General features: G+C 43.5%; 1 protein-coding gene across 1 annotated transcript in view; it reads right to left on the bottom strand.

Moving 5' to 3' along the window:
• LOC114031018 (SUMO-activating enzyme subunit 1) overlaps positions 1-23,803 on the bottom strand; it is a 58,212-nt gene that overhangs the window by 23,502 nt on the left and 10,907 nt on the right. Inside the window, exons 3-7 of the mRNA XM_027846015.1 lie at positions 21,879-21,990; positions 16,810-16,986; positions 14,610-14,752; positions 12,572-12,671; positions 2,740-2,845 (exon numbers count right to left, since the gene is read on the bottom strand). Of these exons, the coding sequence (XP_027701816.1) occupies positions 2,740-2,845; positions 12,572-12,671; positions 14,610-14,752; positions 16,810-16,986; positions 21,879-21,990 (638 nt within the window). The remainder of the gene's footprint in view (positions 1-2,739; positions 2,846-12,571; positions 12,672-14,609; positions 14,753-16,809; positions 16,987-21,878; positions 21,991-23,803) is intronic.

Below are 23,803 nucleotides of genomic sequence, written 5' to 3'. Positions count from 1 at the left end.
TGAACCCCGAGAGGGCAGGGGCTGTACTCTGCCTCTCTTTGTACTTCTAGGCCTGACACGGAGCAGGCACTTACTCCATTCTAGCTGACTGCTTTCCTAACCATGAAGGCAGGAGGCTACAGGACCTCTAAGGCCCCTTCCACCAACTCTTGACGGCCAAGGGACCCTGCTCAAGCACAGGAAATAGAATTACAAGGGATGACATTCACAGAGTCCCCTCCTGCACACGAGCCTGACATCTCTCTGAGGCAGGCAGTGTGCGTACATCTTCAATGGACTGGTGACCTCCCTGAGATGGGCACTCATTACACTGGTGCAGGTTACACTTCGTCCTCACACTCTCATCCTACGGACATTCTTGCCTCCTCCGAGTCCTCCACAGGGAATCCACCCAATGAGTGGCGGCCCCTTCTCAGTCAGTCAGCTGACAAGTATTTATTAAGCCCCTACTAGGTGCCTGGCTCTGTAATGCTAAGCACTGGGGATACCAAGAAAGGCAAAGCATAGTCCCTGCCCTCAAAGTGCTCACAATCTAACGGGGAGACAATATGCAAACAACTATGAGCAAACGAGCTCCAGTCAGGTTAGATGAAAGGCAATCTTGGGGACAAGGCATCAGTGGGCAGGGGTATGCAGTGGGAAGGGCATCTTGCAGAAGAAGGTGGAATATGAACTGAGTTCTGAAGGGCCAGGGAAGCCAGGAGACTTCAGAGGAGAAGGGAGAGCATTCTGAGAAAGGAGGAAAAAGGCCCAGGCAGGAGGCCAGTGTCACTGGATCCGGAAGTAAGGTGTAAGAAGACTGGAAAAGTGTGTGTGGGGGGGTGGGGAGTGGTTTATGAAGGGCTTTAAAAGCCACATGATTTTATGAGGTATTTAATGCTGTAACAGAGAGCCACTGAAGATGACAGAATTGGGGGGGGGGGGTTGATACGGTCAGCGCTTTAAGAAAATCACTTGGGAGCCATTCCCCAATTAATAAACGGTCAAAGTTTTCAGAGAAAGAAATCCAAGACAAGAAGGGAAAATGACAAATGCTGGAGAAGCTGTGGGAAAAACAGGCACGTTGATGTACTGTTGATGGAGCTGTGAACTGGTTTGGCTGTTCTGCAAAGCAACCTGGAACGATGTGCCCCAAAAGCTTTTAATCTGTACAGATACATACATACTCTTTGGGATGTGCCACTAATAGGTCTGTCTACACTCTAAAGAGATTAAAAAGAAAAAAAAAAGAGGAATAGGACCTACAAATTCAGACAATATTTACAGCAGCTCTTTTCATGGTGGCAAAGAATTGGAAACTGAGGGGATGCCCATCAATTGGGGTATGGCTGAACAAGTTTTGATATATGTATGTGATGGAATGCTACTGTGCATGTATGACGAACTGTTACAAAACAAACCGTAACAACTATAAAGACAGTTAACTTTGAGAAACTTAGGAACTCTGCTTAAGATAATGGAACCAACTAGTTCCAGAAGATTCATATTGAAACATACTATCTACCCCCAGATAGAGAGGAGATGGGAGGGAAAACATACAGAACTGAAAATAAAATGAATTGAACAACAACAACAACAACAAAAAAAAGATAATATTGGCAAGTTAGTGGAGGATGGGCAGAAGTGGGGAAAGAGTAGTAAGTTTTTTCTTATCAAGACTTCTTTACATTGTTAAAATTCCACAAGTAGTTTAATTATTACTTCCACTTACAAATGAGAAAATTTAATGCTGGAAGTGGGGGAGAGTAACTGCCTCAAGCCACGGAACACATCTGTGTCAGGGCCAAGACTAAAATCCAATTCTCCTGACCTCAAATCTGGGGATGGTCCCACATCTGCCAAGGCCCGAGAAGCCCACAAAGATCCCACTTCTGGGAGATTAAAAACAAAGAAGCCCCCTGAGGGCAGGTCTTAGTCTTCTCCAGTTTCTCAGCATCTTTCAAAGGGCCTTACTTAGTCGACTAATACATGATTGTGACAGTGTGGCTACTCTCTTTAGATCTGAACTTCCCTACACCTTAGCAGATAGTCTTTTGAGAGTTACTTGGGCCAAAGAGTTCATCCCTGCAGCCACCAAGGTGGGCAGGAAAGTCTCTGAAGCTGACTGGGCCGGTCTCGGGGTAACCTTTAAACTCCAGGCCACAGCCACAGCCCCACACCAGGAGTCACTAGATCTGGAAACGAAACACTTACATCATCTAGTCAATGTTCATCAACGTTTCAGGAATAAATGTATAATCAGAATCTAAGTATGCTGAGCAGCAGGAAGGGGAATAGTGTGAATGAAACTGCAAGCCCTACAAACAAGAAGAGGGAAAAGGTAAAATACAAACCACATGATCTTTTTTATTCTTACCTGTAAAACGATGGGATTTGAATAAATATTCACTAAGGTCAATCACAGATCATTTGATCCTTCCTTTAAAGCATACAAACGCCATTTTAAGAGACAATTTGCCAAAGAACCATTTAGCTTCCTTTGAACAAAGGGCAAGAGATCTAGAAGAGAGGAAAAATCCAGCTTCTGGACATATCACACCAGTTTTCCATGTAAGACCATATGGTCACTTACTACAATTTAGAGATGATAAATTCTCAAACACACAGGCCTGCTCAGCCTGACTATGGCTACTGAGAAACCCCTGCAGGGACAGGTCCTAACTACCACAGGATGTCTGCATGAAGCCTGTCCCGAGCTGACAAACAGGAGCGGGTGCTTTCTGGAGGGCAGGGCTTTACCTTGGAGCAGAAAGTAATCACAAGTGGTCCGTCTGAGGGCTGCCTTGGCCTTGTCACTGCTCCAGTCCACCTCCAGAGCCTCCTTGAACGGACAGAAAACCGCTTTCTGTGGGACAAAAAAACCACAGTTGTCTTAACTACAAAACGAATCAGCCTGGGATCTGTGTAAGCAGAGTCCCCCTAGGAGGGAACACCTCCACAAGCTGAGTCCATTTTACAGCTCTCGAGGAAAGCAGGACATTTGAGCCAGAAAACTAAGACAAGCAGAGTGCAATGCTCAACTCCTGGCTCTTTCACAACTTTGCTTCGGGAAGGCAGAGCAAACTAAGTCCAGTTGAAAGAACACAAAGTCAGGAAAGCTCTCTAATTTTCTCTGCTCTTGGATTCTCCCATCTACTTACCAGGGACCCTGAAAAACTCATTTCCCTTCTCTGAGGCTGAATGTCCTCTTTTGTAAAATAAAGAGGTTTGACTAGGCAAATTTTAAGGTCTCGTCCAACTCCCAAATGAAGAAAATCTCCATGCCTCAGTTTCTTTAGTCCAAAAATAAAAACAGCATTGTTCCTCTACTCCGACCTTATTTACATGGACATCTGAAGAGAATTAATTTCATGTTAACCCACAATCCTTTGTTTTTAAAAGTCTCATGTTTCTACAAATAAAACACAGAAGACAGTCTTGATTATTTTTGGTCCTTGAGAAGAGAACCAGGAGCAAAAGGAGGGAAGTTAGAGGGCAGCGGTTTCCTAACAAGGGCCAGCTGAGAATAGCACAGGCTACCTCATGAGAGAGGGAGTGAGTTACTTGTCATGGGAGGTGTCCCAGCCAAGGCAAGATGGCCCCTGATCTTGTAAAGGCATCTGTCCATTCATCCTTCCCTTTCACAAGAAGTTGGACCGAGATGACCTCTAGGTCCCATCCAATTCAGGAGTCAGTGCAATCACAACCAACACAATAAAGATCACCAAATGCTCGTTAAGAGTCCTTATATTTCAAGCAACTTTGGATGTAATTAAACCAAGAAAGACAAATAAGATGGACAGTCCATGAGAATGGACTGGAACAGGACCTGAGTCGCATCAGACTCAGCCGGTCCAACCCAGACCTGAAGAAGCCAAGCCTTCTCCAAAATGCCAACTAGTGGTCATCCGGGCTGAGCCTGCAGAGTTCTAGTGAGGGGTAACCTACCACTTCCAAAGGGAGCCCATTCCAAGGCTCCCAAGCCCCAGTCACGAGGAAGACGGTCTCCTTGTATTGAGTCTAAATCCACCTCTGTGAAAGGTGGTTAGTCTGGCACAAACAACTCCTCATGCCAGTCATGTTGACTCTCTTGTGATCACTAACCAGCCCCTTAAACAGGTTTGAGAATTCTGCCAGGATTCAGTAAGCTTACTGGTCTCTACTACACAGATTCCACTCCCTGATCTTTTGTGAAAATTGGGAATCACCCCATCTCTAATCTTGTGGCACCACTCCCAATGGCCATGGACTTGCAAGGATTCCTCAAAGTGGTGCAGCAATACACGTGCCAGCTGTTTTGAGCAGTGAGGGGCCTAGGATGGTGTGGTTCCCTCTCACTATCTCCCTGCTTCTATTGGGTATCATTCCTTATCAGTTATTACTGTTCCATCTTCTCCAGTTCAGAGATCATTCTCCCTGGCAGAGAAGACAAAAGCAGATTCTGAGGTGCACCACTGTCTTTCCTCAGTCACTGTAACTATCCCATCCCTACAGGCAGAAGCTATACCCAGCCTTTCTCTGACTCTCCTCTCCGTTCTCCCTCAGCATCTGCACTAGTCCCAGCTTACTAGGAGCTTTATTCTGAGAGGACCAGGCCGCCCTTTTATTTGACTCCCCTGTTATGTCCCCTCACTTCCATTTTCTGTACATGTCTTTTTAAAAAATGAGTGACAGGGCAGCTAAGTGGGGCAGTGGGTAGAACATCCTGCCTGGAGTCAGGAGGACCTGAGTTTTAACCTACCCTCAGACATTTATTAGCTGTGTGACCCTGGGCAAGTCACTTAACCCCAACTGCCTGGAAAAAGAAAGGAAGTAGGATATTTGCTAGTATTCTATTTGGATAGAGCACCAGCCCTGAAATCAGGAGGACCTGAGTTCAAATTGGCCTGAGACCAAACCCTTGACACTTACTGGCTGTGTGACCCTGGGCAAGTCACTTAACCCCAAATGCCTAAAAAAAAAATCTGAGTGAGTTCCCTGGGCAGTCAAACTGGTCTCTTTTTTAGACAATTCTCCCCTTTCTTTCTCACCAGAACTGTTTCTTTGTGTCTTCAAAATTTAAATCTTGAGAGCTTCCCATCCCACATAGGCTGACACTGACTTCCTCTATAGAATTTTAGGCCATAGGATCATCCTTTCTCTGACTCCCTTTAAGATGCTTTTCTCTCCAATGCTATGTAAAGAGTGGGTATCAGATTATTTCCAATTTTCCTTTCCTCTACCTCAAACTCAAAAAAAAAAAAAAATCACTTCTCCCCAACAAAGCAATCACTTCCATCCCAAATAATCATTTCCTACTTCTTGGTAAAAAGCAAATTCAGAATACCAAGTCACCTACGTGATTTTTCCACCAAGGGAAAAATTACCAGTAAGAGAAGCCAAGAAATTATTGGATGCTTTACATCAGTCAGAGAGAGGTCCCACAGATGCCTAGAAAAAGGATGTCCCCCTTTACTGTTGTATCCCCACTGTGCTGACCTGGCAATATCTCTCCAAATTCCTCCTCGATTCCCTTTTTATCCAGGTAGCCTGCAGCATGTGAAAGTGCTGCTTGTGTGTCTGCTGCCACTGACCCTTGACTCCCAGGAGTGGAGTGGTTCAGACTACTGCTGCATGAGGCTTCACCTCCCATCGTCCCTGGGCTCTGCTAGAGTTGTCGGCTTTACAATTTCAAAGTATTCACCTGAAAATCTCCTTTTGCCTATAACTACTTAAATTGTAGTCACTTAATTCGGACGGCCAGTTTATAAAACAAGCACCAAACTAAACCATAACAAAAAAATACTATTAATCAGTCTACTAAAGTCTACACAGAGTCAGTCTATATTTATAAATCAGTCTATTAAAAAATGAAAACGACAATTACAAAGACTGTTAACATATTCTAAGAGATCAATGTCTGGTATACTGGGCAGTTCAACCATGTCATCCAGGCAGTACCAAGATGGTTTAAGCAAAGGGAAGTTCAAATTGCTGGAGAAGATTAAACAAACATGGTTTTCCTCCTTCCCACAGCTGCTGCCAAGCGGTTCCAACACATTGTAAACAGTGATATATGACACACCATAGATTGTTTGGCTGCCCCGGCGCTTTTGGCAAATGATACTAACCTCAAAAGACAGAGCTAATCCAGTGATGCTGAATACTAGAGCAGTCTGCCAGACAACTCCTAAAGAAGTCTTACAAGAGAAGTCAAACTATTCACTGCACAGTCTGATAGAAGATAACCTAGTTTTTTTTTTTTAAAACAAGTTTAGAAAACTATGAACATCAATTTAGAGGAACCACTTGACCCTTTCCCAAGAAAAATACTACTAAAAGCCATCTTACAACTAGTTTTTTTCTTACTGTTGTGACGACCAAGATTTTCCTGAACTACTGATTTCATCTAGTACATCTATGGCACAGGGAGAAGTTATCAGCTGCTTGGGGAGTGTCAAGAGAACTGCTCAAAATCCGGAGACACAGGTTCCAGTCCTGGCTGACCTGGAGCAAATCCGCTGACTGTGGGCCAGAGCCTCAGGATCTTTATCAGTAAGACCCCTGCTACACCCATCCCACTGGAACAAATAAAAGGCATTATTATCACTAGACAGAGCACTGCTTTCAGACAATCAATTAGGGGACCTTATCTGTTGTAAAGATAGAATTCAGAGTCAATACAACTCCCTACGGCACCCACTCCCCACTTCCTGGCCAACTCCCAAGGCTTGGCTCTTCCACAAATCATCAAATCACTCTCTGTGGGATGCAGGAGGAAGAGCATGGCAATGAACAGTAATAGTGCCTGGCCTGCCTTATGGGACAGGACGGGATGGAACAAAACTGTGTTTGTGTGTGTGTGTGTGTGTGTGTGTCTAAGCCACTTAACCTATACTAGCCTAGACAGACTCATCTATTAAAGAAGGAATTTGCAGTAGATGCATTTCTTTGAGTCTCCTCCATCTCCAAATACCATCTGTATTTTCTCAGGATCAGACAATTTAGAACAGGTCCTTAAAAATCTAGCTCACCTCTTCCTTTTATAAGAGGAAGCTGGGACCCATAGCAAGTGGTTTGTCCTAGATCATATTTGTAGCAAGTGGCACAGTTAGCCTTCAGAATCCAAATCCCAGTCTTTACCACTATGCCATGTTGAAGGAAATAAAGCAGACTGGCACTCAATAGAACTGGGCTGAGGTCCTGGCTCCATCACTTCAGTGGACAGACACCTTGAGCAAATTAAGCCCACTGATCCAGTTGTCTCAGCTGTAAAATAATGATTTAATACTTGCATGAACTGCCTCAGAGAGATATTGTCATTAAAGAATGCAATGGCTACAAAGCACCACGTAAACAGCAAGATAACCTGACTGTCCTGTTGCCTGATTTGGCCCAGTACTGATCAGAACAGACAATCAATAGCTGCTCACAGACCAGCATCATCAAAGCAAGACTAATTTATTTATGGGTCGGATGACAGATAGTGGAAGTTTACACAGCATAAGTATGGCTCATAAAAATAGGGAAAGGGCTGAGTATTGGACAGGCCATTTCAGCAGTTATGAGGAAACTCCCTCTATTGGTGCAGGCTGGCATCTTCTCTGGGTGAGCCTTTCTTGGGCATATAATAGTAGCAGACACTTGGGTGTACTTACAGAATTATGTGGCTTCTAATTAGCCAGGCACAAAAGAGGTACAGAGAAAAAAATTAATAGTTCCAAGGACTATCATAAGTTCACAACTTATTATTTTAACCTAACTCTGAAAATAGGCATTATATTAATTTTGAACATGATTCCTAATAGAAATATGATTTTAAAAAAAGAAATATGTGATTAATTAAAGGAAACCTACTTATACAATTTGCATACTCAATTAAGTCAGGAAATACTAGAGGTGCCTACAGGGCATAGTAGTCAAACTGCTGGACTTGGGGTCCAGAAGGATCTTGAGTTCAAATCCCTCTTAAGACACCTACTAGCTCTGTAACCTTGGGGCAAACCACTTTGACTTCCTTCCTCCTCCACAAAACAACAGTAGACAACAACAGCACCCACCACACAGAGAGTCTTTGTGAGGAACAAATGGCATAATGAAAGCAAAATGTTTTTTACCGACCTTAAAGTACTACAGAAATATTAGTGGCTATTTATCTTTTTGTTACCACTACTCGTACTTCTAGTACTAGTACTACTAGTACTACTATTACTACTACTAAAAAGAACACTGGTTAGGACAAGATCTGGAATCAGGCTTTTTTTTTTACACATTAACTAGCTATGTGATAGAAAACCAGGGCCTCAGTTCCCTACTCTGCAAAAGAAGATTGGTAAGTATTTTCTGATGAGAATGAGAAAGTTCAAGGACAGTGTACAAACTGTCTCCAAACCTTTGGAGAGTTGTCACAGGAAAGAGAAATTCGACTTCTTTTTGACACTAATAGGCAGACCTAAGCAATGGTGAGTAGTCGTCTGGAGATACATTTTGTCTCAATGCAGAACAGAACATTCTATCACTCTTAGTTATCCAACAAAACTGGTAGATAGTGGGCTCAGTCACTGGAAGGCTTCATTCAACAAGAGGTCGGAAAACCATCTGTTGAGGATATTACAAAGCAGATTCCTATGTTGGGTGGGAAGTTGGGAATAGACTGCAATGAGGTCCCTTCCAACTATCTGATTGTGTGACCCAGATCTGATCTGTGTCTCAGGTTACTTCCTCACCCTGACATCCTGGCTAGGTTCTTTCTTCTCAATCACTTGGTGGGAGCAGGCAGCATAACAACACTGCTTTATTTGAGCTGAAGATTACAGCATCAAAAATGTCATTTCCTTTTTTGGGGACAATGTTATTAAACTGAGATGAGGGAAATGCTCTAGACGCAGTTGATCAGGGTTTTAGCGAAGCATAGAACAAAGCCTCTTGTGCTACTTTTGTGGCCAAGATGGAGAGATGTGTAACCACAACAGTAGTTACATGGATTCAAAATGGCAAGCTGAATGACTAGCTACAAAGAGTCATCCCTACTAGCTAGATGTCAACCTGTGGAGTACCCCGGTAGCTAAGCCTGGCCCAGGACCTGGATTAAAGGCATGGTTAATCTAATGTGCAGATCACACTACACTCAGAGAGATCGGTAACAAGTAGATGACAGACTCAAGATCAAAAAAAAAAACAAAAAAAAAGAAAAAGGTCACACTCTAGAACTGGGGCCAAATCTAGCAAAACGAAATTTAATGGAAATCAATGTCAAATGTCACACTTGGCTTTTACAAAATGGCCTCGATGTGGCCAGATGGCATTTTGTCTGCAAGGGATCTGAGGGTCTTAGTGGACAGCAAGCTCAAGGAGTCAAGTGTGAGGGAGCAGCCAAAAGAGCTCCTGTTACCCTAGGCCGTTTATCCAGGACAGCCAGGAGGACAGGGTGAGGCTGGATTGGATATTAGTCAGACGACACGTGGCACCACATTTTGTGAAGGATGCTAATAAACTGGAGAGAGTCTGCAGGCAGGCAAGCAGGAAGGTTAAAGGCCTCAAGACTAGTCCCATACAAAGACTGGCTGAAGGACCTAGGGCTGTTAAGCTTGGAGAAAAGTTGACTTGGGGGGAACATGACAGTTGTTTTCAAATATTTCCAAGGCTCTCACGTATAAGAGGATGCTGAAGGGGAAGGAGGACAGAACTAGAGCAGTGAGTCTTTGATCCACAGAAGGAGATTTTTTTGGGGGGGGTTAAGCAGGGTTTAGTGACTTGCCCAAGGTCACACAGCTAGAAAGTGTAATGTGTCTGAGGCTGGATTTGAACTCAGGTCCTCCTGACTCCAGGGTCGGTGTTCTATCCACTGCGCCATCTAGTTGCCGTGACAGAAGGAGATTCTCAAGTAAGTCTGAGGTACACTGTCTAGATGAGAGGGGGCAACTAAAGCAACTCTGACCCTAAAACCTTGTCTACACCAAGTGAGCACAAGACCCCTCATTCTGGTGGAGATGAGCACTGACCCACATGTGCTAGAAAGAGACATGGAGGTGGGGCCCGAAGACCTGGCTTTGCACCTGGCTCTGTCCTCACCCCATGTGACTGGGGAGGTCACCCACCATCCTTCATCTACAATGACAGGGATGGCCATTCCTACTGGTATTTTCTGGGCCTCAGAAAAGCATTCAGAAGCTCCACAAAGGTATCAAAATCATTTTCCTAAGGAGTTTCTCCCCCCCCGCTTTTTTTTTTTAAAAGTTTCTAGTCACTACACCAGGTAGATTTAGGAATACAAAGCCTACCTTGGGGTGCTTTGCACCCCAGGGAGGCCTGCATGAGCACTCACCAAGAGTCAACTGGAGAAGCTAGAGGTGCCTGCTCTCTGCTGAACTAACACAGTACAACTTAACTGGTGACTCTTTACAATGTAGACAGAGGGGCAATGTCTGAACCAGGGAACCACCAAATTTGAAAGCACAAAGGGCCCCCAGAGAATAACTGATTCTCATCCAAACACTTCATTTTGCAGAAGCAGTTACTTGAAGCCCAGAGAGTTGACTAATGGCAGAATCACCACCAAAATGGAGAGGTGCAGACTCCCAGGCCTGTAAAAGGCTGCCTGGCAGGGCTCCATAAAGCCAAGGTTTGGAATGTTGGAGAAGATCAATAGGAATGCACTGTATGCATCAAAACCTTAACAGATAAGGGTTGGAGCACTGGTTCAAAATGTCCAAGAGAAACAGCTGACTAACAATGTCAGCTGGAGAATATTTTGATACCTTAAAATTGGGCCCTGGGTAGGACGAAGGGCTTGTTAACCGACAAGCTGGATGAGTGGGGCACAAAGGCCCCAGGGTGCATGACGGGGCAGCCGACATTCCCCTCATAGTTAGAGAAAGTAGCTCCCACAAGGGGATTTCCAGAGCAGCTCGGCAGGACTGAGAGCAGTGTCAAACTTCCAGCTGTGAATGGCTAACAAAGCAGGGCACTAACTTTATTTAAATGTGAAAGCCCTACTCCAATTCCAGAAGGTCTTAAAGATATAAACCCCTCCTCACCAAGGCCAAGTGTCAACCTGCTAAGAGGGTGTGATTTATAAAGTGACAGCACCCACAATGAAGCTTTTATACTCCTGCATTTGTTAACAATTCATCTCTCCCAGACCCTCTCACCACCGCTCCAAAGCTTGACTGAGCAGGGCAAAGGGGGCGGGGGTGGGGGGTTGCTAAGTTTTGGTCAAAACACCAATGTTCACTCTGAGGATAATTAAGTTACTGTGAACTGATATTTAGATATGGACTTTACAATTCCCTTAAGGCATATTTCTTACCTCAGCTTTAAGATACTCAAATATAAAATACAACAACACTTTAAGAGTTTGTTCCGTGACTGTGGTTTCTGCAGTTAGGAATCACTTTAAAAGGGATTCAAACAACAACAAACCAGTCTAGAATGTCTACATTGCCTGTTATTTTTCCGCAAAAGATCTGACACTAAAGAGTAGCCAGATACCCCACATCTGGTCCGCCTTCTGCTTCCACTAACTTTTCTTGGCTCCCAGCCCTTCACCCTCTCTCTATCTTTTCAGACAATAAAACAATTTCCAAGGCAGCTGATGCAACAAAGAAATTGTCCTAATGTGCTGCCCCCCTCCCCCCTTCTCTAGAATCTGGACTGGGTTTGTAAGGCACCCAACTCATAAAATGATCATCTTAATAAAAGCTCACTCTTAGATGGTTCAAAGTGCTTTTCTCATAACTACCTCACGTGATAAGTACAGTTCAAATATTATCATTCTGATTTTACAGATAAGGAAACCAAGGTTCATTGAGGAGAAGCCTTACCCAAAGCCACCAGTAGCTCTGGATCAAGGCTTCTTCACCTTCTGTGTGCCATGGACCCCTTCGGGAGTCTGGTGAAGCCTAGAAGGGATTCCGTGTCAGAACATGGAGCCCAGATTAAGAGCCCATGCTCCAGATGCTCCCTTTCTCCCAAGCCTTTGCTGGACTATTTACCTCTTTCCACCCCTTCTTTTCTACCCAAACACCATCAGTCATCACACCCGTGATCCCTGCCCACCTGCCACCTTCCCAGGTGAAAGGATCTCTCCCCTCCTCACACTGGCCCTCTCCTTCATGCTCTTCTCATCTGCCACTCTCAGCCCAGCCTGGTCCGCTCTATCAAACCGTGAGCTGAAAGTACAGCCTGTTTCTCAGCATCGTTATCTTCAGGGCCAATGAAAATGCATTTATACAGAGTACACACTTAAAGTTTCTTGAAATGAAAAGGAGACAAAGAAGCCAGAGCTTCTGCCTCCAAATCCATTACATACTGCTGCTGCCCACCTTTCTAAAAGCACGCAGTCACAGTAAGACTATGGATAGTTCCATTTAACAATCTACTCTATGACCTGTTTTTCAACACTAAAAGCTTTTGTTCAAAGGTTATTATAAGTGGTCTCTGCCCCAGAGGTGCAGCATGAAAATACCAGGGACCCCAGGTGAAGGCAGCCAGCAGGCACCTCCACTCAAAGATGAGGCTGTTTTCAGATGTGGCAGCCCAGCCCCAACTCCCTCCCTCGGCCCTCCGAGCAGGATAAGGGGTGGGAAGGGTGGAGGGACATTAGGACATCTACCTTTTTCACCATCATCGTTTCTGTGGCCTCCAACTTTGCCTTCTTAGTGTCAGGTCCATCTTCCACTCCTGGGCTGACTTTGGAGACTTTGGTTTTCTCCCTAAAGATGACACGAGTCACAGAATCTCAGATGCGGAAGAGGCTTTGGGGGTCCCTAGTTTAACTGCCTCCCCCCAAACCTGGTTCCTCAACCCCAGAGCCTCTGCTCAAAGGGCACCCATTCTATTCTTGGACAGGTCCAATGGCTGGGCAGCTTTTCCTGACATCAAGCCCAGCAGAGACCATGAATGCCTGTGAGAGGGACCTGGATGTTACCTTCAGTCTGATTACCTTTAGAGGCAGGAGGACTTGCCCAGTTCCCAGAGGTCTCTCTTAGGTGAGCTAAACCCTCTCAGAGCTTCCAGTACAGGCACCCAAGGGAATGCAGCAACACCACTACACTACACTCAGCCCTCTATAACGTAAAGACTTTACATGCAGCTTCTCAGGGCTCCTTTCAAATGACTCAAGGTAATAGTCTACGACTCTAGGTTCAAAGAACTAATGAGAGTCAAACAAACAGGTCTGTTTGAAATATGGCTCCTTAATGCATTCATAAGTGCTAAAAAGACCACCAGCAACACTTGTTCATGGATGGACCAGACCACTTCATAGCTTAGTCTCATAGCAACTTTCATAACATTCTCTCATCCGAAATTGAGGCTGACAGGATCCCAGACTTATAAATGGAAGGAGCCATCTAGTGCAGCCTCCTCATTTTACAGATGAGGAGCCTGGGGCCCAGAGAGGGTCAGTAACATATTTCAACACATCCATGATCATGGTCCCTCTCTCTACGGTACTGTTCACAACCCATCCTTAAGCTCTTGTATCATTCTTTTGCAAGTCTTTCTAGAGGATCCTCCCTTGCCCCCAAGCCCCTATTATGCTGGAGGCCTTGCTCTGTCTTTCTCTTTCATGGATACTAAGGCACCATCGAGGTGCGTTCCTATTAACCTGATTCCTGTGATTCCATCTTCTGAAGCAGTACAGCATTGTGGAGAGGGCACTGGACCTGAAGTCAAGAAGACCTGGGACTGACGTCTTCCTCAGACACCTCCTCTCTGCATGACCCCATGAACTTCCAGGTCCTTCCGTAAAATGTGATCACAGCACTGACCTCAAAGGCTCAGATAAGAGACAGGATGGGAGTGCTGGTAAAACCTACAAGCACTCCAGAATGGGCCTAAGTCATTGCTGGGGACGGCCAGCCAACTCATTTCTTCTGGCCATACGTGTCCTTGACTCTTCTGTTTATGCCACTTCCACACACAGGCCCTTCTCACTAGGAATACAATAATGCAGCCTGTTTAGGGCCACAATGGGGCCAAGTCAAATAATGGCCTGAAGTGCACTCTCTGGTACTGAGCACACACACATACATGTGTACGCACACACGCACGCACCCACAGTACTGTGCCAGGCACTTTGATGGGAAGAGTTGGACATTCTTGCTCTTTAAAAAATTTTAACTGATCTGAACAATGTAGGCCCACAGAAAATATAATTAACTGAAACCAAGGAAGCAGTTAGTAGCCAGACTCAAAAGAACGAGTATGCAGTCCAGATTCTCCATTCCCTGCAAGTCAGTGTAAGCATTGTTTTTCAGGCTCTTATATGCAGGTGTGTTAGCTCTAAAATGAAACTCCACAGGTGATTTCCTCTGCTTTGTCCATTTGGTCTGCATTGGCAAATTTCCAAGTCTAGAACATGAAGATCCCTTCTTCCCTCAGTTCCTACAGTCAAAGTTACAGACCTTGGTAATTCTCAGTGTACAATGAGCCACAAAAGAGGACGATAACTAGAGCCAGGCCTCCAGCACAATGGATTTGAGGGGTGGGGGAGTGAGGGGAATGAAAAAGGTAATGGATGTGTTGAAATATGTTACTGAATTACCTCAATGCTAAAAGCAGTGGCATTTTAGGCTGTCAGTTCCCTCCTATCCAATCCAATTTAATTTAATTTTTAGGAAGCTGTGAACTCCTCTCCCAGCACTTACTCCACAAACTCATGCTCTCCCAGATTGGCAAACATGTATCCGTGGTAGCCAAAAACATCCCCGGTAAAGAACTTGATGCTATTTTTATAACAGATCTGGTCAATTTTAACTAAGACATCCCTGGAACAGCAAGTCAGACATACCTAGAGAAAAGGAAAGAAGCTGGGAATGAGTTTTTGAAATCAATGATTCACCTTACTGACATTTAACTATCCTAAATAACAGGCTCTGTGGACATGTTTAAGACCAGTTTCAAACTGGTAAGACAGGCTCTTGGAATATCACTATTAGAAGGCAAGAAAAATGGCAGTTTTCAGTGTATAGAAATATAAACGAAGTTAAAATGCCACTCTAGTGACCCCAAATGGGTTTAGACAGAGCCCAAAAACTGACCAGTTTAAGGTCCTACAACAAGATGGGGTATATTCCTTATCTATAAACACATTAGTGAGACATCCTTAACATCAGCTTCAATTTGGACACAGGCACTTTCAATAAATGAAAAAACCCTACAGCTAGATAAGTAAATAAAAAAGGGGAAGGAGAAACGGACAAGGAAAGAAGGTAAGAATTCTTCCTCAAAACGCCTTCCGTCCATGCCAATAGTGTGATGTGACTGTCAAGCAGCCAACACAATCAATCTTGGGCTGCATTAATAAAGGCGTATGCCAAGTGTACACAGAAGAGAGCCGTGAAGATCGTGATGAACCCAAATCAAGGCATGTGAGAAAGTTTTCTTCCAATTTTAAATGGTTGCCAACTTACAGTCAGGACCAAAACCACTTTTCAAAAGTGATCACTAGAGATCATCAATGTACCTTAGAATAGGCATGTTCTCTCTCTTCTGGGCTGATGTTAGGAAAATAGAAATAAAACAAAGCCCTGCTAGGATTTCCACCCACAAAATCTGGTGTGAAAAGTTGTCTGCATTAATGGCCAACAGCAAAGGTTACAAACCCAAGTGACCTTTCATTCAGACTCAGTGACTCACTCAAAGTGATGATCAATGTATTTCTGGGACTGCTGGTCTGTACTCCACTAAATCAAGGAGCTGCCATGATACACTTTAATACTTGAACTAGCAGACAGGATCAAACAGATCAAGTGTAAGAAATTCAACTTCCGAAGACTATGTATTTCCTCTATGGGCAGGGTTTTTAAAACTTTTTTCTGTATTCTGGACCCCTATGGCAGTCTGGAGAAGCCTATAGACTTCTCAGAATCATGTTTTAAATGCATAAAATAAAACACCTAGAATTACAATGGAAGCTAAGTACAGTTCTCATGAGATGTATATATATAGATAGATAGATAGATATAGATAGATATAGATATATATATATAGATAGATAGATAGATATATCCTTTTTTTTGGCCAGGCAATGGGGTTAAGTGACTTGCCCAGGGTCACATAGCTAGTAAGTGTCAAGTGTCTGAGGCCGAATTTGAACTCAGGTCCTTCTGACTCCAGAACTGGTGCTCTATCTACTGCACCACCTAGCTGCGCCCCTCCAATAACATTTTAAAAAAACAAGTTTACAGACCCCTAGGTTAAGAACATCTACTTTTAAGGGAATGTGAAAAAAAATGACAAAAGTGTGTTTTTGGTTTTTGAGCCCACATTCTCTCCACCACAGCCTAGCTTGTAAACCTTAAAAATGGAAATAATCTCCTTTTCAGAAGAGAAAAATGTGTTGGTGAATTAGTCAAAAAATACTCCTATCTCCAGACAACAATAAAGCTTAAACCAAATGTATTAGTGAACAGATGTGTAAAGGGGATTAAGTAGAAACCTGCCCCACTGTATCATTAAGAGGGCCCATTAACACAAACAGATGCTCTATTAGGAAAAGGGTCAGACTAATGGGCAATAAGGTAGCAGCTCCTATTTACTGTGCATCTAAATATCACAATTAGCGGCTTGACACTTTGGCTCTAGTAACCAGATCCTCTAAGGTTAACAATTCAAGGAATGCCACAAATGAACCAAACGTCTGCTTCAAGTTATTATTGAGGAAAGAAATCAATTACAGAGATTCTTCCTGCAAGTATAAAATGTCATGATCTTTGGTGCCACAAAAGAGAAACAAGAAAGTGTAGAAAGGCCTAAGTGAATAGATGGCCTGTTTGAAAGGATATGCTGAGAAATTTTAATATTGTGAAAAGTCAAGCTCAAAATTTCACTTCCTGTAAAACTTACAGCATCAAATTGTGTGAAGAAAGTCTCAGGCTTATCTTCTATATTCTCTGTGTCCACCTTCACATCCACCATGGGATTAAGATTCTGGGCCCGTTCCAAAGAGGCTTCTGCCCTGTTCCGGCCAGAAGATCCAGCAGTAGGAATCAAGAACTGAGCACTAGTGTCTTCAGGAGATACCTGGGAATAAATTTTAAAATTCTTAAACTTTTGCACAAAAGTCATCTCTAACAGAAGACAGTGTGACAGACTTTTGGATTTTCAAGGATAATCCACCCCTCCCACCCCTGCCCAACAAACACACCTATAAAACCTACATTCAAGAAACAGCAGCCAATTTTGTCCCCTGCTTCCTTTCCTCAACCTCCCAGGAGAGAAAAATTTCACTTGCTACTGTTCTTCCCATTCTGAGGTCAATAGCTCCCCCTTGTGTTAAGAAAAAAGCCATCGCTGTATCAAAATTCCCCAAACAAGATTGTCCATCAATAAGGCTTAGGGAGGCAAAGGTAGAATGTCCAGAAATTGGACAAAGCCTCTGCTCTGAAGCTCACGGTCTAGCTACAGAAAACTAACACCCTTGGGAACAATGAAAGAAGGTCTGCATACCAGTCAATCACAAGCATTGATTAAATGGGGCACTACAAGCTGGGACACACACAGCATATAAAAGACAAACACCACAAAGAAGGCTATTGACTATAGGTGCCACTGGACTCTGTGAAAAGAGGGACCTATAACGGGATGCGTCGATGACAGAAGATTTCCCAGGGCCAGTGAAGAAGGTGGCTTTTCAGTCGGTTTTGTCCGTAGTGTCAGAGTGCTGTGCAGTCTCCTCCCCCAGTGCATTAAGGCAGACAGGGTGAAGTGACTGACCCAGGGTCACCCAGCTGGTGCATGTGTGAGGCCAGATCTGCACTCGGGTCCTCCTCCTTTGAGCTGGTGCTGGAGGCAGAGAGGGCCTCAGGCAAGTCCAAGGGGGCCAGGAAACAGCCTGAACATTGGCTCAGGGACTGAGCCTTGTTTCCCTGGGCAGGGCAGAACAGGCCTCAATCTCTTCAACTGTAAAGCAAAATGTCCTCTGAGGCCCCTCACAGCTCTAAATATAGGATCTTCATAGATTTTTTTCCCCACACAAGAGAAATATTCCCAACACAAAACCCCCATAATCAGACACTGATCAAGACCTAAAACATGAGACAGCAAGCCATAACTGCTATCAAACTCTCCCAAGAGCCTGATATTTAAAAATAATTTAAAAAATGAAATATTTTGTAGGACTGCTCAACAGCCATCTTACCCTTACCTCAGTTTCTACACCATCCAAATAACTCCTTCCATAATCCCTGACAGGCCACGGCACGGCCTTAGCTCATTCTGCTGGCAGTGGGCATCCCCTCCCTCCAGGAATGTTATGTGAGTTGGATGGAGCACTGCCCATGCTGCAGCCTGCAGTAACAGAGGGATCCAGGAGCTCCTGACTTCTATAATGTATAAGGCTGTCTCTAAGTTGGAAACTGCAATCTCAGGATCAATGTTCCTGAGTCAACAAGCATTTATTGGGGGCAGCTAGGTGGCACTGTGGATAGAGCACCAGCCCTGGAGTCAGGAGAACCTGAGTTCAAATGCGACCTCAGACACTTGACACTTACTAGCTGTGTGACCCTGGGCAAGTCACTTAACCCCAACTGCCTAGCCAAAAAAAACAAAAAACAAACAAAAAAAAGGAGGCAGCTCCTGTTCCACATCTATTTGTAAAGAAAAGCATAATGTCTTTAAATCATTCTCTAAATAGAGATCATCTTTTTGCAGTGTTTAAAAACAATGCCTACTATTTGTGAGGTAGACAGCTAGGTGGTGCAGTGGATAGAGCGCCTGGCCCGGAGTCAAGAAGACTTGTCTTCCCGAGTTCAAATCTGTCCTCAGTCACCAACTGGCTACACGATCCTGGGCAAGTCACTTCACCCTGTTTGCCTCAGTTTCCTCATCTGTAAATGAGCTGGAGAAGGAAATGGCAAACCACTCCAGGATCTTTGCCAAGAAAACCCCAAATGGAGTCACAGAGCATCTACACAACTCAAATAACTGAACAACAACAATTTGAGAGACACTGTGCTGAGTGCTGGGGATAAAAAGAAAGATAAAATATAGATCCTGCTCCCCAAGAGCTTATAAATGAAAGAGTGAAACACGCAAACACCTATGGACAAACATTATATACAGAGGATAAACTGAAGACAATCCACAGAGGGAAGGCATTACACTAGCATTCAGGGGGAAAGTAAAGGTTTTGTGCAGAGCAGGGGAGTGTCATAATGAAAATCAGTTTCAGAAAAATAGGGAATTTACTTCTTTTCTCTTGTGACCAGTAGCTGGTCTGCCATGGAAGACACAGAATCATAGCTCCTAAGGTCTTGGATTACTTCAATCTACATTCAGCCTCCATCAGTTCTTTCTCTGGAGGTGGAGAGCATTTTTCATTATAAGTCCTTTGGAATTGTCTTGGATCACTGTATTGCAGAGAAGAACTAAGTCACTCACAGTTAATTATCATTACAATATTGCTGTTACAGCACACAATGCTCCCCTGGTTCTGCTCATTTCACTCTGCAACAGTTCATACATATCGTTCCAGGTTTTTCAGAAGCTATCTTGCTCATCTATTTTTTTATAGCATAGTAGTATTCCATCACAACCATATACAACTTGTTCAGCCACTAACCAAATGGTGGGCATCCCCTCAATTTCCAGGTCTTTTGTACATATGACTCCTTTTCTTTGTCTTTGCTCTCTTTGGGATAAAGACCTAGCAGTGGTATTGCTGGGTAAATGGTATGCACAGTTTTCTAGCCCTTTGGGCATAGTTCCAAATAGGTCCTCAGAATGGTAAGATCAGTTCACAACTCTACCAACAGTGCAACAGTGTCCCAATTTTTACACTATCCCCTCCAACATTTGTCATTTTCCTTTTCTGCCATACTAGCTAATCTGATACGTGTGAGGTGTTCTAATCTCATTTCTCTAATCAATAGTAATTTAGAGCATTTTTTTCATGTGATTATAGATAGCTTTGATTTCTTCTTCTGAAACTACCTGTTCATATCCTTTGAGCATCTGTCAACTGAATGACTCATTCTTATAAATCTGACTCAGTTCTCTACATATTTGAAAAAGCAAGCTTTATCAGAGGAACTTGTAAAATCCACCCCGCCCCCCACAGCTTCCTGCTTTTCTTCTAGTCTTGGTTGCATTGGTTTTGTTTGTACAAAAGTGTTTTAATTTGATATAATAAAAATTATCCATTTTATATTCCATGATCCTCTCTACCTCTTGTTTGGTCATAAATTCTTCCCTTATCCATAAATCTGACAGGTAAAATGGTCCTCTAATTTGCTTATAATATGATCTTCTACAGCTAAATGATGTACCCATTTTGACCTTATCTCATCATAAGTTGTGAGATATTGGCCTATACCTAGTTTCTGCCAAACTGCTTTCTAGTCACCCTGCGATTTTTGTCAAACAGTGATTTCTTGTCCCCAAATCTTGGATTTTGGGGTTTATCAAATACTAGATTACCTTGGTCATTCACTGCTACATATCATGTACCCAATCTACTCCACTGTTCCACCACCATATTTCTTAGCCAGTACTAGGTTGTTCTGATGATTACCATGTCATAATATAGTTTGAGATCTGGCTTTGGCCACCTCCTTCACTTTTTTTTCATTGATTCCCTTGATATTCTTGACCTTCTGTTCTTCCAGATGAATTGTTATGTTTTTTCACTGCTCAATTTCACTACAGTTCTGAAGTCAAAGAGCTACTCTTCCAATTCTCCAACCCTGCCCAATCCTTAGAAGCATCTCTGCCTTCACTTCAGTCAGTTAGTCAACAAGCATTTATTAAGCAGTTGCTACAGGCCAGGAATCAAATTAAAGTCAGCCATTTCAGTGGCCTGAACAGAAATGAAACATTTCTTCCCTTTCTGGAAGGATAGATTTACCTCTGGAATAAAGTCGACATCCCTCACAGTGAGTGCCCAGATGTCCAAGACAAGGCAATGGCAATCCAAGGAGATACTATCTGACTTAAGAAAGATGTGGACTAAAAATAATGGCTCACAGTGACACAAACTTTTCAAATTTCCAAAGGGCTACAAAACTATGCACACCCTTTGACACAGCAATACCACTGCTAGGTCTGTATCCCAAAGAGAGCAAAGAAAAGGGAAAAGGACCTATTTTGTACAAAAATATTTATAGCAGCTCTTTTTGTGGCAGCATAGAATTAGAAATTGAGAGGATGCCCATCAATTGAGGAATGGCTGAACAAGTTGTGGTATATGATTGTGATGGAATACTATTGTGCTATAAGAAATGATGAGCAGGATGGTTTCAGAAAATCTTGTTAAAACTTAAATGAACTCATGGGAAATGAAGTAAACAAAACCAGGGGAACACAGTATACAGTAACAGCAATATTGAATATTGTAATGATGACCAACTGTGAATGACTTAGCTATTCTGATCAAGACAATGATCCAGGACAATTCCAAAGAACCCGTGATGGAAAATGCTGTCTACCTCCAGAGAGAAAATTGATGGCCTCTGAGTGCAGACTAGAGCAGACTTTTCTACTTTATTTTTCTTGGGTTTTTTTTTTGGGGGGGGGTGCAACATAGCTAATATGGAAATATGTTTTGCATGATTTCACATACACCAATGATATCATAATGTTTGCCTTCTCAATGGTTGGGGAAAGGGCTGGAAGAAGGGAGGGAATAGGGAACTCAAAATTTTAAAAAATGAATATAAAGCATAATTATTTAAAAATAAAAAAACAAAATTGAGTGAAAGACTCCAATGAGGTATAGAGCACAAGGTCACCTGCACTGTGTGTAAGTGACAGAGCTACGGTCCAGTTTCGCTCTCATAACAGGACACAACCTCCCCCTCTGTCCCACCACTCACACTCACATACAGACTAGCATCCTGCTCCACTTGACCCATGAAATCTTGGCTGTGGTGAGACAGATGAGACTGATAAGCAGATTAATAAAAATGGAGTTTCACCTTCTGATGATCCATCATGGTCAGTCCTTTCACACCTGCCAAAATGAGATTCTTCGCCACTTCTGCCCCCAAACCTTTCATTCCAACAAGAAGCACCCGGGAGGCCCGCAACCTGTAATAGAGACACACCATCGATTATAGAAGGACTACGAGATGCTTTCACAAATTTCAGGAATGGCTGGCTGTTTTGGATTTTCAGAAAGAATCTCAGTTGGAAGGCCCTCCAGGAGTCATTAGGATGCTGAGATTCCATCCTAAAAAAGGCCCTCCAAAAGTCATCCAAAGTCTACCTTCCGGATTTTCTGGATGACAGATGAGGCTTTGTGAGCTGAAGAGACTTGTCCAAAGACTCCCAAGAGGTTCTAGTCCTCTTTCCATCATCTAGCATGGCCTCTCTGGATCTGAACAGGAGTGACTTCTATATCATCCTTAGCAAATCACACCATCCCAGTTTTAAAGCTGGAACCTCAAAGGTCACCTAGGCCAACCTCCTCATTTTAACAGTGGATGAAACTAAGGCCCAAACAATCCAAAAACACAACTTGGAGTTAACCTAGAAAAGTCACTCAACCATACACACTCTTTGACCCAGCTATTAGGCATGTATCTTCAAGGAAGTAAAAAACAAAAGGGAAAGTCTCATATTTACAAAAATTTTTACTGTAATATTTTTTGTAGTAACAACACTATGGAAGGAAAGTGGGTGTCTACCAACTGGGTAATGGTTGAACAAACTGACACATTGATATAATCAATTATTCAACAAGCAATTATTAAGTGCCTACACGGTATCTGATATATAAAGACAGAAGTAAAAGTTTCCACCCTTAAGGAACTTAAATTAGATAAGAGAAAATGACACTTACCCACATATAATAGATCACAGATAGGGACAGGGACCAGAGCTATGATTTCAGAGGTATAGAAAACTCCCTGTAACAAAGGCTGGCTTTGGTAGCTTCTAGTCTTAGAGAGTGGCCTGAGGCACTGAGATGCAGAGGCTGGCTTTTTGACAGAAACAATAATGAAGTATTAGCCTACAGATGTGGAGCCAAGAGAGCAGAGGGAGAGGAAGCAATGCAATGAACTTCTCTGCACAAGTTCTGCTTAACAGACTTAGAAAATGCACTCAACTGAATCTTGCTGGAGAAATTCAGAAAAAGTCACATTGAGTCCTTCATCCAAATCAGCTCAGCACAGGGAGACAGACAAGAAGACCTGCAGACACTGGTGACAAAGAAAGGCTATCCATCAGGGCAATAAGAGGTCTTAGACCCACACCTGGCACTGCAACAGGGACAGGTGCCAACTGGCAGCTTTGCTGCCCACTCACCAGTCCCAGGTTGTAGATCCAGAGCAGAGTAAGAAGGGGAGCTGCCCATCAGCAGTGGTGTTCCCAGGAAGGGAGGCAGGATATGGAGAAAGGAGGAAAGTTCTGAAGACAGAAGCCAGTAGCAGCAATGGTGAGGATCAGACCCACAGCAGAGCAAGGTCTCACTTCCAACATCTAGCCCCCAGGGCGGGAATCCCAGGCCAAAAGGAAGCCTACAATTCTGCCAATATGAGCCAGTAGAGTTTCCAGACAGCTGATATAGGCAAAATCCAGCAGCATCTACTCTTGCTCAGACCAAATCCAGGTCAGGAACTTGCAGAGCTCAGACCAGACCAGGGGCAGCAATCAGACTTTGCCCTAGATCAGACCACTTCAGGAACACTGAAAGCCTGCAAGTGTCCAGGCTGTCCCTGAGATCCTGGAATAACACAATACTCAATACTCCAAGAAAGCAGCAATAAGACCAGGACAGACCCTTCTTCCAGAGATGTGGCAGGGCCCAATCTTAACATCACGTCCTTGGAAGAACATAGAAAAAAGGACCCCCTCAAAAAATTATTATGGCGATTGGGACAGTCAAGACACAAACACA

The sequence above is a fragment of the Vombatus ursinus genome, unplaced genomic scaffold (genome assembly GCF_900497805.2).
Source record: "Vombatus ursinus unplaced genomic scaffold, bare-nosed wombat genome assembly UNPS02015030.1, whole genome shotgun sequence".
Lineage (NCBI taxonomy): Eukaryota > Metazoa > Chordata > Mammalia > Diprotodontia > Vombatidae > Vombatus > Vombatus ursinus.
This window is presented reverse-complemented; position numbering and strand designations above follow the sequence as displayed.